The sequence below is a fragment of the Ascaphus truei genome, chromosome 11 (genome assembly GCF_040206685.1).
Source record: "Ascaphus truei isolate aAscTru1 chromosome 11, aAscTru1.hap1, whole genome shotgun sequence".
Classification (NCBI taxonomy): Eukaryota; Metazoa; Chordata; class Amphibia; order Anura; family Ascaphidae; genus Ascaphus; species Ascaphus truei.
Window position 1 is genome coordinate 34,495,612 of NC_134493.1, and position 14,915 is coordinate 34,510,526.

The following is a 14,915-nucleotide window of genomic DNA, read 5'->3' on the forward strand; positions in this document are numbered from 1 at the left end:
TGCGGTTCGCCAGTGACATTGCTACATTTTGGGGGTTCCAAAAAGCAACAGTATTTTTCTGTAAGGCCATCTCAATTATTTAATAATAACTTTTTTTCATATAGCGCTTTTCTCCAAATGTGTCTCCGAGCGCATCACAATTGTAGTATAGCGCGCGGTACGCAGCACTTAGAATTGTTACAGACACGGCCCCTGCCCAGATGAGCTTGCAATCTATGATTTTGGTGCCTGAGACACAGGGAGATAAAGTGACTTGCCCAAGGTTCCCCATTCAATCTCTGTCATTATTTACAGTCAGTGAGTTTACTCCCTGAGCCGCTACTTCTCCCTTCTCTACCGTTATTCCCACAAGAAAATAAACATTATTTTAGTTATATCCAGTTCGCAAATACAAAGTCATATTTAAGTTCTTACCCTGTTAATGACCGATTGATCAATTATTACCCCTTGTACGACCCTCATAATACCTTAGAACTGTCAAGGCTTAAAGATGAGTGAGATTGAATGAGGCAATTATATGATTGTGTAAAGAAATACTTTAATTCTTTCACGGTCAGAGACCAACACATTGCAAAGCGTCCACAATCTGTGGCAATTGCATTGAGTCTCGGTGTCACCTACTCTACAACATTGAGATAAATGGCCCAGTCGCAATGCAGACATCCAATTGATCAGTTCTTCTGCTTCTTTTTTTATTGCTGGAAGCATGCATACTTTTACATTTCAATTATATTCCAGCACATTCATTTACTTAAACATCAAATGCTGCTTCAATAAAATAAGTCTATTTAGCAGAATAATGGAACAATTTACACACAATTAAAGCAAACGGGAAAAGGAGTCTGCTGGATATTAAGGTTTTTAAATAAAGAATGATTTCTTTCCGAGGTGGGTCCTTCCAGAGTTTAATAATCCTATTACAAAATGCACAGGGATCTCAGATCAGTGCGGGCTGCGATTAGTTGACGCCTGTAGTGAATGTCTTACAGATAGCAAGAAAGGAAGTTTCACACTGCAATAGGATTAGTGAATTTTTGCTAAACCCATCAGAGGGAGCAAAAAAAAAAAAAGCATCGCCTGATATGACTGTTGGGAGACATCTCATCTCTGGTCTGCTGCTTTTACCTTGGCTGTACTGTCGCTGAGACTCGGTCATACTTGCAGCTGGATAATAGCACACACTACTTACTAAAATCTTGAAGTAGCAGCCTTTAAACACACCCGTTCACATTTCAGCCATGACAGATTTTGACCACTTAACACCTTGTTGCCAGAGGGGCAAGCAACACATTCTTTTGTATCCTGCAGAAGTAAAAACCTATGAGGCCTAATGCAACGAAATTCTTATTTTATCATTTCTATTGACAAACAGAAAGGAAACAAAATGTTTAGTATTCCCAGCCGTTTTGTATTTTTTATTTTCACACCTGTGCAGTGAACATTTTCCTGCGTCACTTCTGGACTTAAAATTCTGCAAAATGAAGGTGCGCGCTCAAGGACGTCAGGTGTCAAGGGAAGAGAAGCAGATGTAGTTCCACTGCAGATAAAATAAATGGCTGGTAAATGTCTATGGGATTCACTTCTCCATACTTTCTGGAAACTTCCCTTGCATTGAACGAGCTGGTAGGCCTTGGGACTTCTCTCTAGAGTCTGCAGAGGGAATCGGCCTAGCCTAGCTTCTGTTCTCATTCATGCAGCTGCCCTCCAATGAGAGCCACCCTTCCTTTTCCTCACTTTCCATCTCTTGCCTCACACACCACCTCTGTTTGTCTAAGATAGGGGCTTCATTGTAAAGGTATTAATTGCTTAATTTATCCTCCATGGGCGAGTGGGAGAGATTTGCAGTGCCAGTCAGGCTTGGGCTTTTGTGTTGGCCGGGAAGCAGATCACTGGTGACGCCACTTCATTTACTTTCTGACTAATGGACGCGGCTAATAATGCCACTTTGCGCATATGAATCAGGTTGCGTTCCCCTGGCACTGAGCAGCAGTGATCCATCTTATGCACTGACTTGTGAGCTATTATATACAAGGAAACTTTCAGCTGATAATTCCCTTTTTGCTGCTTGAGACAATAAATAATTGTGGTCCAGTTTGGTTATAACATTTATTGAAACAAGATATGTATTACTATGGGGAAAAAGACTTTGATTAACATATTTTTAACTCCTTCAATGCTAGAAAGACCTATACAGTGTAGCCATGCCATCTATGGCTACTAATCTGCTTTTCTTCCTGGCAGTAAGTCCGGGTACAAGCAGGCCTTGCCAGTAGTTATCATGGGGTTTTCCCCCTAGTTGGTGCTGCACTTGAGTGACAGTGGGAGGCAGTGACATCAGACCTGAGCATGTCCAATCATGGAGCGGACCTGGTGCCCTCCTCCTGGCTGTTGTTAAGGGCAGTACCACCCAAATTCGTTAGTGCCTCTACCCGCTTGAGAGGGCAGGTCACCCAGCCAAGAGCCTGACTATTGGGCCTTCTCTGGTCCTCTTCCCTCCGGGGGAGAATGAGTGTGTACCATACCTCTGTCCATGCTAGAGGGGCAGGGAAGAGCTGGGACTATTGCGGGAGCCCTTTGCCTGTAGGGAAGGTACAGGGACCATCCTTCAGTGAGTAGCTGACAGTTTGCTGCATTGGGCAGAACCCTGCTGTGTACTGTGCTGCACAGAGTGAGACAATAAATCGTTCCTGTTATTATACCTCCGGCCTGATGTGTGATCTTACAGGGGGGGAGAGATAATCGGTTCTACCGTGGGAGATCATCTTCAGTTACCCAGAGCCTACGGCAGATGGAGGCGCTGCACTGCTAAATATATGTATTGTATGAACCCCAGAAGGCAAAGATAGGAAAAGTTCCAAAATTTGGTGCTCAGCAATAATGAGACACCATAGTGCAATCATATCTTGAGGGGTGCTAATCATAAGCTTGGGGAACAACCTTTATCCAGCCTCGTGAGATTCATGAGGTTCCGTGTGCCTTTTTTAACATCCTTTATGTGGGGACATGTGGTGTATGGACTTCAATACTAGAGTAAAATGTTAACAAACAAATCTCTGTATGAACACCACTATGATTTGTCGTAACCCTGGAGAATGGCCCTCATATCACAATCATAATCCCCCAATCCTTTGCATGAAGGAGAGGGGTACTCACAGTTCTGAGGCGGTTGATCCGTCGGCGTGCATCATGCTTGATGTACAAGACAGCAGGAGAATTCCACAGGGAAACAAAGCGGAGCGCAGCAATAAGATTGGGGGCTAGACACCAACAAGTGTAGAGTTAAAAACACTGTAATCCATGGTAGACATCATGGTACAGTAGCAGGTCAGATCTCTAACGCGTTTCAGTCGACAAAGGGCTGCTGCCCGAAACGCGTTAGAGATCTGACCTGGTACTGTACCTTGATGTCTACCATGGATTAAAGTGTTTTTAACTCTACACTTGTTGGTGTCTAGCCCCCAATCTTATTGCTGTGCTCCGCTTTATTTCCCTGTGGAATTCTCCTGCTATGAACCCCAGAAGCCTAGTCCTGTGTCCCCACTACCATCGGCGGACGACTCAGCCCTCCTGTTACGAGCAGGTATCATGCACCACAGATGTAGTAATGGCCACAATCTCCCACCGGGTGGGGGGACCACCGGTACACAGTATATGGCAAGAGGCTAAAATCAAGTGTGCTACTTTTGCAAAAAAAAAAAACATTCCACTTTCAATTAAATGAACACTAATTTTGCCGTGTACAAAACTAAATTTTATTGCAAAAAGATCAGATATTACAGTATATTAATCAGCACTACAGAAACATGGTTTATTTATTAATTATAAGGGAGAAGGTCTGTGATAGAGGGATGCCACCCCCGACAAACTCTTCTCGCGCAGTAAATAAGCCATATAGTATGCAAGTTTGTTAGCAGCTAGAAAGGCCCACCATGCATTGCAACAAAGATGCAAGAAAACATTCACCCCCCCAAGAAACAAAAACATGGCAAAAAATGTGAATGTGCAATTTCTAAATTGATGTCCTGTATAAGTGTGATTATAAAGATCATTGCTGTCTGGACACAAAGACTTAGAAAAAATTGGTCACACAAACACACTGTGGTATATACCCAAAATAATACTAAACTAGCTACAGAGCATACTCTGTGAAAGGACCTCACGCGGCTGGTACCGTTCTGCAACAAGAGAGTGCAAATGCCATGAAGAATTAGTGAAAGGTAACCTTTTAAATTATTGATGTTGGGGGACTGAAAGTAAACAGATTCTTCTTCAGTACCAGGGGAGACAGTATCACAATATCTCGAGCCTCTAATGTCAGGCTCTCAGTGCTAGGGAAGTCTTTGAAATGAGGGAGAATAGGAAAGTAACATATAGATGTTACAATGTAACACTGTCATTTAGTGATGTATATTGGTCTCGCCATAAAAATTCATGACTCACGTGGCACTTCTCCGCCATGTTATCCTGTCACATACATTTAGTGGAATGCTACATGCATACTCTAAAATAATACAGTGAAAAGCTCATTTCAATAGCAAATCCTCGAAAATGTATCATTTATCCCACAAGAGACGATATTTAGGAACGCCTAACAAATATACACATTTTCTCCAAACCAGAAAAATACTGAAGCATGTCCCAATGAAGTATGTAATCAACAGGCTACTTTACATATATATTAATATATTGGTGGCACTGATGCTGTATACAGAAACATGCAGTTTACATGGTACAGGGGCAACTGGAGAAATTGAATTAATTGATACACTATGTATATGAAGGCAGTGGCAAGCCTGCCTAGATTGCTAGGATAATTCTAGAATACATGGGCAGTAAACTCCATTTACGCTTAAATAATACGTTGTAACATATTGTGGAAATGGTAAAATATGAGGGGAGGTATCAAACATCAAACTATGCTAAGTTAGAAAGATTTTTTCATACGAACGTTTGAAAGCAACACTGCCTGTTCTAAAGAAATACAAATATATATATATATATATATATTCCTTGCCAGGGTAGAATATGATTCGTTTAATATGTTCTCATCAAAACTCTAGTTCTTTGCATATTATTGCAAGGTCTGCCATCTTTCCTTCCTTCTGTACAGCCATCTGCAGAGGGAGACCCCACCACACTCTCTCCACTGACCGCCATGCAAAGTTTGCAAGCACTCTCTCCACATCAATCTAACTGTTAGGCAAATAGCTGGTACTTTCATTTGAAGGTGACGGACACAAAATGCTGCTTTTAAGAGGACACAAATGCACAGGTGCTCCGAGCGGGTAACTTCTAGGCAATTGTCTGGCGGCTGAAGAGGTCAAGGGTGACAGTGCTGAGGAATACGGGGATGCTGTCCTGGTGATGCAGGTGGAGATCAATAAACTCACGCAAGGTCAGAGAAAAGTCAGTCTCCAATAGCTGCATATTTCCTCCGGAGGGGCTGGACGCCTGCGAAGAAAGAAGAAAGAAGCATTAAAGAGACTTGCTTAGCAGAATAAATTGAGTTCTCAGATTCCAAGTCATGCAATGTCCGTCTGTTCCTCTTCAAGGATAATGGTGTCTCTAATCTAAGGCATCCTATGTACAGTAGCTTCAATACTAGTAAATGAATACAACGTACACACACATTTCAAACCACCACACAAACACCTTCTGCCACTTTATTGTGAGAGTAAACCAGTTATCGCCAGGATGGAATAGGATGAACATTGAGAAGCAATGCTAGAAGAGACCTACTCTACTCTAAGTTGGTAAACGTTTCCTAACAGTGTGGTCAAGAGTACTTTTCTGAGTTTCAGCAATGGCGTAATTTGTAATGTAAATTGTCACACTTGACCAGGAAAACTATAGACTCGTTTTATATTGTATACATCTGTATAAGAGACCTGTGAGGGTTCAAAAGCTCCATACGCATCTGGGTTACATCTAGAGTGAACACTATTTTAAAACATTTTGACAGTGTATATATCAGGCCCATTGAGTCTTCCATGCAACCAGCTGACAGTAGGTACGTGACCCACCAGCTAAGGGACCGCACTATGAGTACAACACACCCATTAGTTTAAAACACACCTTCAAATACAGTCCCACCTATAAAGCAGCCTTCACACCTGCCACCATAACTTTGCTGTAGTTGTTGCACTTTTGTGAAGTCCACGTCGGCGATACAAAATGAAGGAATATTCAAATGCTACTGTTGAAATCATATTTAACATCTAAGTATAAAGTACTATAGAGAAGCATGAGACAAAACCTTCAAGTGTCTGACCACAGCTCCCTATACTCATCGTCGCAGGCGTGTGCGCAGAATCGCTGTCGGAGGCGAGTCCTTCAATTATGTTTCGAGGGTGGTGGTTTCTCTTATTCTTTCGCCCATTGCTGTCCCTGCTCATACGACAAATGGTTGTGTAATACAAAGATGTCACAGAGGTCATGAAATGATGAGTATAGTGCAAGTCACCATACCCACAATATAAAGTCACACAACCAGCAAGCTTTAGGCCGCGTCCATAGTGGATCCGATGTCACGAGCGCCAAATACAAACCAATGGAGGCCAACGCGTGTGTCCATAGTGCGACGTACATGTGAGCGCCGAGGCGTGGCGAGACAAACTGGTTTGAATTTGCCGCGCGTCGGCTGGGTCGCATGCGCGGTTCAGCCAATGAGGGCCTTTGCCACGCCCCCACCAACCCTGCAGGACACAGATCTCGGCAAGTACATGTGTGCGTGACATCATGCGCTTGCTTGCGAGCCAACGTACCTACTACGGATGAAGCCTTAGGAACAGGGTGGGAGCTTTGGCGTAATGGACATCCGTGAAAATGAGAGGGAACTCTCAATGTATTACTTCCTGGTAAAACATTTGATAAATAAATAATTCATGTTTCAGATACAGTTTTCATCATAACCACTCGGCTTCCTCACGTACCCTAAAGATTATTTTCTTTTGAAAAGGAGATGTGAGAGATCTATCTGTCATCTTACAAATCTCGGAGCTCTTCCAGGTTTCATCGAGCCATTCACCGTTTTGTTCACTGAATAGAAATACTAGCTAAGCATTTACTGGTTTCCTTTATACAAGGTCAGAGATAAAGACGATATAACAATACAGAAAAGATCGTGTGCAGCGGACAAAAGAAATGCTTGGTATCAAACACACCACCATTGCAAAGAAACAAACAATTAGCATAGAAACAGCAATTCATCAAGAGCAAACAGTAGGCACATTTTTGCCCTAGGATTTTGAGTACTGGAGAAAATACGAGAGAACAACCACACTCTACAGGATGTATAATAGGGAGAGAGGGACTTTATGGAAAGGAAAGTATGCTGGAAATGTACATACACATCTATAGATCTATATCTAGCAGAGAGAAGGAGCAGCTCAGTGAGTAAAGACACTGACAGGGCAACCTGGTTCAATTCCCAGTGTCGGCTCCTTGTGACCTTGGGCAAGTCACTTTTTCTCCCTCTGCCTCTGGCACCAAAAACATAGATTGTAAGCTCCACAGGGCAGGAACCTGTGTCTGCAAAATGTCTCTGTAAAGTGCTACGTAAAACTAGCAGCGCTATACAAGAACATCCAATTATTATCTAATGTGGATGGAAAAAAAATATAACTGTATCACAATAAAAATCTGCTCACACCATGTTCGATCTAAGGGAAACTAGGTAAAATATGAAATTGGATGTAAAACAAATTGGCACACTTTGGGCCAAATGCCTTGAGGATCTCTATGGGAATGGAATGTGAATACAAAGATTTACCATTTATAATCTGACGGTTTTATGGAAGATAAAGCGAAATACTGGGATGAGAAAAAAAGTGAAAAATTATATTATAAAAAGCACCAGTAATCGTAATCCAACACACCGGTATGCGCCAGATTCTGAAAAGGTCATAAAGAATGAAAATTATTTTAGAAATTACTTCAGGCGGCGGTTACTGTACGTCGTCCTAGTGATGATAGGGACACCTCCCAAATGGTTTATCCGGCAGGGGAGACCTTAGCCATGTTTCAAGCAAACAGCCTGGCTACCTATAAAAGGCGGACGTTAGGCCGAGTAAAAGGATGTTCCTATTTTCCCTAAAGACAAGAACTATTGCTGCACACCAATAAAGAAAAAATATACTTCTATTCACCGGTGCTCCTTGTTCAGGGAATCCCGTTCTGCACGCCATGTTCCAGCAATCAGATAAGAAGCAGGGCTCAACGGATTTCTAAAAAAAAAACTATTTATTGGGCCAAGTAACAACGTGATGTTTCGGCGGGCACAGCTGCCTCTCTCAAGTTTGGCTGTTCCTATTTTCCCAACAGGATGAACCAAACAGCCTGTACGTGATGTATGCAGGCTCGGAGATATGAATGTATATTACATTTAAAAGCTTACCAAGTTTGTTAAGGTCAGTAACTAATATCACTGAACAAGTGGTAAAGCCTCCGACAGGAGTTGGGCAACCTGGCAGCAACGGTGAATATGCTACAGTATATACTGCTACAATTAGATCCCCGGGTTCCATAAACAATTCCTTTGGGCCGAAAAGCTTCGGCAGTTTAAAAATTGCGACACAATGCAAAAGTTGTCTTCTCCTATTTCAATATACAGTGAATAAATACCTGCAGCATCCCCGGGGGAAAAAAATCAGATGGATTTTTAGCCAAATAGAAAATCCCCATTGAAGGGGACGGACTAAACTATCTATTCACCCAAACGTTCTTCCCCGGCTAATCCAAGGCGCTGGAGCGTCCCTATTCAGAAATCCAAACGGCGTAAACCTAATTGTAAACCCTATGCAAGGGGGAAAAAAATAACAATATATAAAATCCCTACATTAGTAATCCCTTAGTAACCATGGCATTCATGAATGCATCATTATTGCATTATAAATTATTCCAGGTATATAAAGGAAACAATGAGAGCCCTTTGGGACTTTTTTTTTTTTTAGCCTTTCTTAGCTATTTTCTTAGATACCTTTCTTCCCCTGAAAATGGATACACGTGTTTTATTCTGCATTAGTCGAAAAATGTACAACATTTTCAGTGAATGAGTACTAATATTTACCGAAGCAGAAGGTGCCAGTTTGGATTATATTGAATAGGGCCCTTTATCTTGCTCAGGATCAACAACTGGTTTTCAGTCTCTTCAGGTATATATTAACTGTGCTGGTGTTCCCTCACAGCTTGGGATACAAAGGGCCGCTGACAGGGGGGCCCAGGCCCGGTGACTGAGTGGGGCCCAGCTGTCCGCCGCTGGAAGATGGGTCTGGCCAGAGGTCAGGCCTAACTTCTATGTCCATCGGCCAAACCTGAGATTGCTGCCGGACCTCAGTTCTCCCCAGTTACTGCTGTGGGCCTCTCCCTGCCAGTGTGTGATGGAAGCTGTGTGTGTGTGTGTGTGTGTGTGTGTGTGTGTGTGTGTGTGTGTGTGTGTGTGTGTGTGTGTGTGTGTGTGTGTGTGTGTGTGTGTGTGTGTGTGTGTGTGTGTGTGTGTGTGTGGCAGTGGGGCAATATTATTGTGTGTATTTTTTTGGGGGTTGGGAGGGTACTGTGTTTTCGGGGTATTATTGTGTGTGTATTGTGGAGGGTATTATTGTGTGTGTATTGTGGGGGGGGGATTGTGTGTATTGTGGAGGGGTATTATGGGGGGTGTTATTTTGTGTGTATTGTGGGGGGTATTATTGTGCGTGTATTGTGGGGGGGGGTATTGTGTGTATTGTGGGAGGGGGTATTGTGTGTATTGTGGGGGGGGGTATTGTGTGTATTGTGGAGGGGTATTATGGGGGGTGTTATTTTGTGTGTATTTTGGGGGGGGGTATTGTCTGTATTGTGTGTGGGGGGATATTATTGTGTCTGTATTGTGGGGGGTATTATGGTGTATATTGTAGGGGGGTATAATTGTGTGTATATTGTGGGGGGTATTATTGAGTGTTTTGTGGGGTTTAATTATTGTGTGTGTATGGCGGGGGGAGTAATTATTGTATATGTATTGTGGAGGGGGTAAATAATGTGTGGGGATTGTGTGGAATTGTGCGTGTGGGGTGAGTTGTGCATGTGGCCAGGGGGGGATGAGTGTGAGGAAGGAGGATTGAGGGACAGGGGGTCATTGAGTGATAGAGGGGGGGGGGTGCGAGAGGAGAGAAGGGGTGTAAGAGAGAGCGAGTGAGGGGGAGTGGGAGTGAGGAAAAGAAGGGAGAAGAGTGAGAGATAGAAGGGGGAGAGAAATACATGGGGGAGGGGGGGGAATAGATAGGGTGAGAGCGAAGAGGTGTGAAAGAGGGGGGTGGGGGAGGAGGCTCACAAGGCTGCCGACCCTGTGAACACTAGTCCTGGGCCCCGGGAAGGCTGTCGGCGGCCCTGAGTATACGTGATAAAAGCATAAGCATGTCGCAGCTGCACAAAACTCTGACTTGAGCCGAAGAAACAATTATTGAATTATTTATGGTTAGTTATTACTCGAGTCTTTACCCAAAGCTTTAACATTTTTAATCACTTCAGAAGCTACGAACGTAAGCGTTTAATCAGTGGGAAGGCATATGCATAGATTTTACATAAACACGCATATGCAAAGGAACCCTTTCTAAATTCTCATACTGCACTTACAGTACAGGGAAATTCAGATACTGCTAATAAATCTGGGGAGACATGAAAGTTAAATACTATTTGGTAGAAGCTACTTTGAAAATGAAAACAATAAAGTAACCATTGCTGGAAAGACCCGTTGTACACAGGGAGAGACGAGTATTCGGTGTGATGAAGACTATTGTTATCTATACCTTGTATTTGTACGGCTCGAACATATTCCACAGCACAATGTGGGAGGGAGGACAGTAATATTCTAAAACAAGGAGTAGGTAGAAGATAGAATAACCTAAGGTAATGAGGAAGAGATTACAAGACTAACTTACAGTATTCATTTATCTTTCAGAAATCACTTGTGCTACCGCTCCGCTTCTAAAGCGCACAGGTGTTCAATAGTATGAGCAGAAGTTTCGCCCTTATGGTTTGTACATTGTAATCATCAAACCTGCTGATACAAATGCATGTACAGTATGACATGCTGTGTGTCTTAATCATCTCACACACAGGCATTTAAACAGCACAAGCGGTGATAATATTATATATATATATATATATATATATATATATATATATATATATATATATATATATATATATATATATATATATATATACACACACACATTATATATATATATATATATATATATATATATACACATACACATATACACACACTGTATGTATATATATATATATATATATATATATATATACACACATATATATACACATATATATACACACATATACACACACACACACACACACACACACACACTCTAAGGGAGAGAAAGCACACCATATATACAAAACAATTAGCTCACAATTGGCAAGTGCGCACGTCATAAATAGTATAAAAGAGATACTTCACCAAAATCAAATGACCAGGGAAGGAGACGCAGCACTAAAGGAAGATTAATAAAATACGGTATTTAATACATAGGTGTCCAACATTTGAGCCATCTCAGGGCCCCTTCATCAGGGATATATATATATACTGTATATAACTATAACTTGTTTTATTCTGCATTAGTCGAAAAATGTACAACATTTTCAGTGAATGAGTCCTAATATTTACCGAAGCAGAAGGTGCCAGTTTGGATTATATTGAATAGGGCCCTTTATCTTGCTCAGGATCAACAACTGGTTTTCAGTCTCTTTGGGTATATATTAACTGTGCTGGTGTTCCCTCACAGCTTGGGATACAAAGAGCCGCTGACAGGGGGGCCCAGGACCGGTGGCTGAGGGGGGCCCAGTTGGCTGGTGCTAGAAGCTGGGCCTGGCCATAGGTCAGTCCCAACTTCTATGTCCGGCTGCCAGGCCTGGGATTGCTGCCGGATCTCAGTTCTCCACAGCTACTGCTGCGGGCCTCTCCCTGCCAGTGTGCGATGGAAGCTGGGCCTGTGTGGATGGGGTGTGGGGGGGGGGGGGCTGCTTGCTCTGCTCCGTTTTTGCGCCCCCCCCCCTTACCTCTCACAGCAGCGGCATTTGACAAAAATCCCGCGCCCCCCAGTTTGCGCACCGCTGCTCTAAGGCTCTGTTCTGGGGCCCTTTCCTTTTTCTGTCTTTACAAATGACCTGCCCACTGTTTTAGATGACCTCTGTACGAATGTATGCTGATACGATCCTAAATGCACACAGTCCCAGCCTCTCTGACCTTGATAATGTACTGCATTCTGATTTTTCAGAGATGATCAACATCTATCAAAACAGTAACTGTGGTACTTAGGTCGAAGGTTACATTTCTAAAGTTTTCCAACACACACTTACCAGAACCGGCTCCAACACTAATCTTGCCGCAGTTACTAGCTTAAAATATTTGTAAATGTGGCTGGGCTCCAATTTAACATTTGGTTTGCATATTGACAAACTGACATGCATAATCTATCCCAAAATGAGTGTACTTTATAGAAATATATCCTGCCTAAGCCCATTGGTCAGAAAGCGCATTGCACATCAGATGCTAATGTCATATTACAGACTATGGGGATATAGGGTATGGTGCAGCACCCCAAATTTACATGAACAAACTTGGTATTCGTTACTGCTCACTATGCAGTCTTACTATGTTACTGTGAGGACTCAGGGGTCACGTCGGTCGCAGCGTGACCTCCCCTCACCTCTGTCCATTCCCGCGGCTGTGCGGCTCCCTCCTCGCCCGGCCCCCTGCTGAGGGGACTTCCCCGTCCTCCCCGTCGGGCTGCTGCTGCCCCGCGCGGGGCTGGTGCTCGGCTGCCTGCCGTTGCTTCTGCGCACGCATCCCCTGCTGTTACAGAACACATTCCAGCACCAGCTAATTTATTCACTGCTCTTGCAGTGAAGCCACACCTCCCTCCCACACGCTGGTTACTAGTTAACCCTAAACCTTATCACCTGGCAGCCTATTATGGAAACCAATCCTGGACTGCTCCTAGGGCTCCTCCAGGCCTGCCTCCGTTAACCATTGGTCAGCCACAGTACTTAATGCCTGTTCTGCCTCTCTCACATCGCTCGACATAATCTCTGGCTCTCCCTTTGTCTTTGTGCATTCAGGTTTTGACCCGGCTTGGCGGACGAACTTACCTGGCTCTGGATCCCGGCTCCCTCTTGACCCTGCAGCTTCTTCCATCCCTCGACCTCAGCTTGGACCTCGACCTTCCGGATCTCACTCTCCCCGACTTTTGGCTAACGGCAAACACTTCGCTTCTTCAGTACCGGTACCGGCGAGTATTGCTACACCTGTTCACACCTGGCCTGGCAACGCCAAAACACCACACTCCGGACACGCTCCTTCTGCTGCGGGTGCGTGCACATATACGTCCCCACCTCAGTATAAGGGACGAGTCTGGTCTGCGGGCAGCACCGGCGTAACAGTTACTATGTAACTAACTCCCACCATTGGGATATACTAAGCTAAGTGAACTAAACTAACTAAACTATATATAACACACAGAAAAGCGCTTAACTATTAAAACAATTTTGTGACTAAACTATACTTATAATAAGGCTAAAAGAAGCAAAATAGCTGTGACTACTAGTGCTTAGGAACCTATAAAAAATAGTGCCAATCTATGTCAGTGAACGGTGAATGACTCTAATCTATCTATATATTTCTCAAACCGTCGTATGTGTGTTTGCCTGTCTGTATGTGTGTTCCCTGTGTCTAGGGGCAATCGCATTAGACCTTTGGCCCGTCACTCCGCCTCAGGCCAATGAGATTGGTCCCTTGGCCGGCCCGCCCGCCCCCGCACACCTCTCATTGGCACCGACACCACTGCCTCAGGCCAATGACATAGCTCCCTTGGCCCCACGTCCACCCCCGCACACCTCTCATTGGCCTGCGGCCAACACACCGACCCCACTGCCACACTCTCTCAGCCCTCACTGAGCTTTGGTAACGCTTCACAGCACCTAACCCTCACTGCTCTGGGAGATTTGGGAACGCTTCACAGCACCTAACCCTCACTGCTCTGGGAACGCTTCACAGCTCTCACCTCTCAATCCACAAAACCCTCACCGCCTGATACCACCAAAAGAACTGCGGAATCAGGTACAGACACTTAGCAATATATATATTGTTTTCACCACTGCAACACTACCCACCCTCACACAACACCGCACGATCACCCACACACACCGCACGCTCACGGAGCGCACACCGACAGCCACCACCTCTTAACAACCACCCCCCTACTCATCCCCCCCCCCGACAGCACGCCAGACCTCTCCCGGTACCGCAGCCCCTCTACCACCCGCACACACTCCTGCCTACCCTGCCAACACCCCTCCCCTTCACCTCAACACAACCACGCCGAAACGCACGTTCACCGCAAAAACACCACACACCCCCAGCAAACATACACACTCTGCTACTCACTTGCACTGCCACATTACCTGATCGCCACCGGACAACACCCGCATCTCCTCCACTACCACGCAACACACTCCCCCCCTCCGGAGGCCGCAACAACACCCTCACCTAGGCCGCAATCCTCCTCCCCCCCAGACTCCAGTAGCCCGCAACACACTGCTACTCACTTTCACCGACAGCACCGGACAACACAGTCCCCCCTCCGGAGCCCGCAACACACCCTCCCCTAGCCCGCAACCCCCCCCAACACACACACAGCCTCCCGTAGCCCGCATCACAACGCTCCTCTATGTCTCTGCTTACCCCTATCATCACCGCTCCTGTGAGAAAATGGTGCTCTACCTCTCTGATATCCACCCCCTTACCTCATGGCGCCTTCACACTCCCTCCGCCTTCCCGCCCGCTCCGGCCGCCTTCCCGCCCGATACATCTGTCCCCATCATCATCACCACGCTCCCTGATTAAAATGTCCGTCTTC

General features: G+C 44.7%; 1 protein-coding gene across 2 annotated transcripts in view; it reads right to left on the reverse strand.

Annotated features, from left to right (window-relative positions):
- Window positions 1-3,718: 3,718 nt before the first annotated feature.
- Window positions 3,719-14,915, reverse strand: part of MAD1L1 (mitotic arrest deficient 1 like 1) — a 482,152-nt gene continuing 470,955 nt past the window's right edge. For both annotated transcript variants that reach the window (XM_075565583.1, XM_075565584.1), the window contains exon 18: window positions 3,719-5,451. In XM_075565583.1, the coding sequence (XP_075421698.1) occupies window positions 5,293-5,451 (159 nt within the window). In that variant the 3' untranslated portion in view covers window positions 3,719-5,292. The remainder of the gene's footprint in view (window positions 5,452-14,915) is intronic.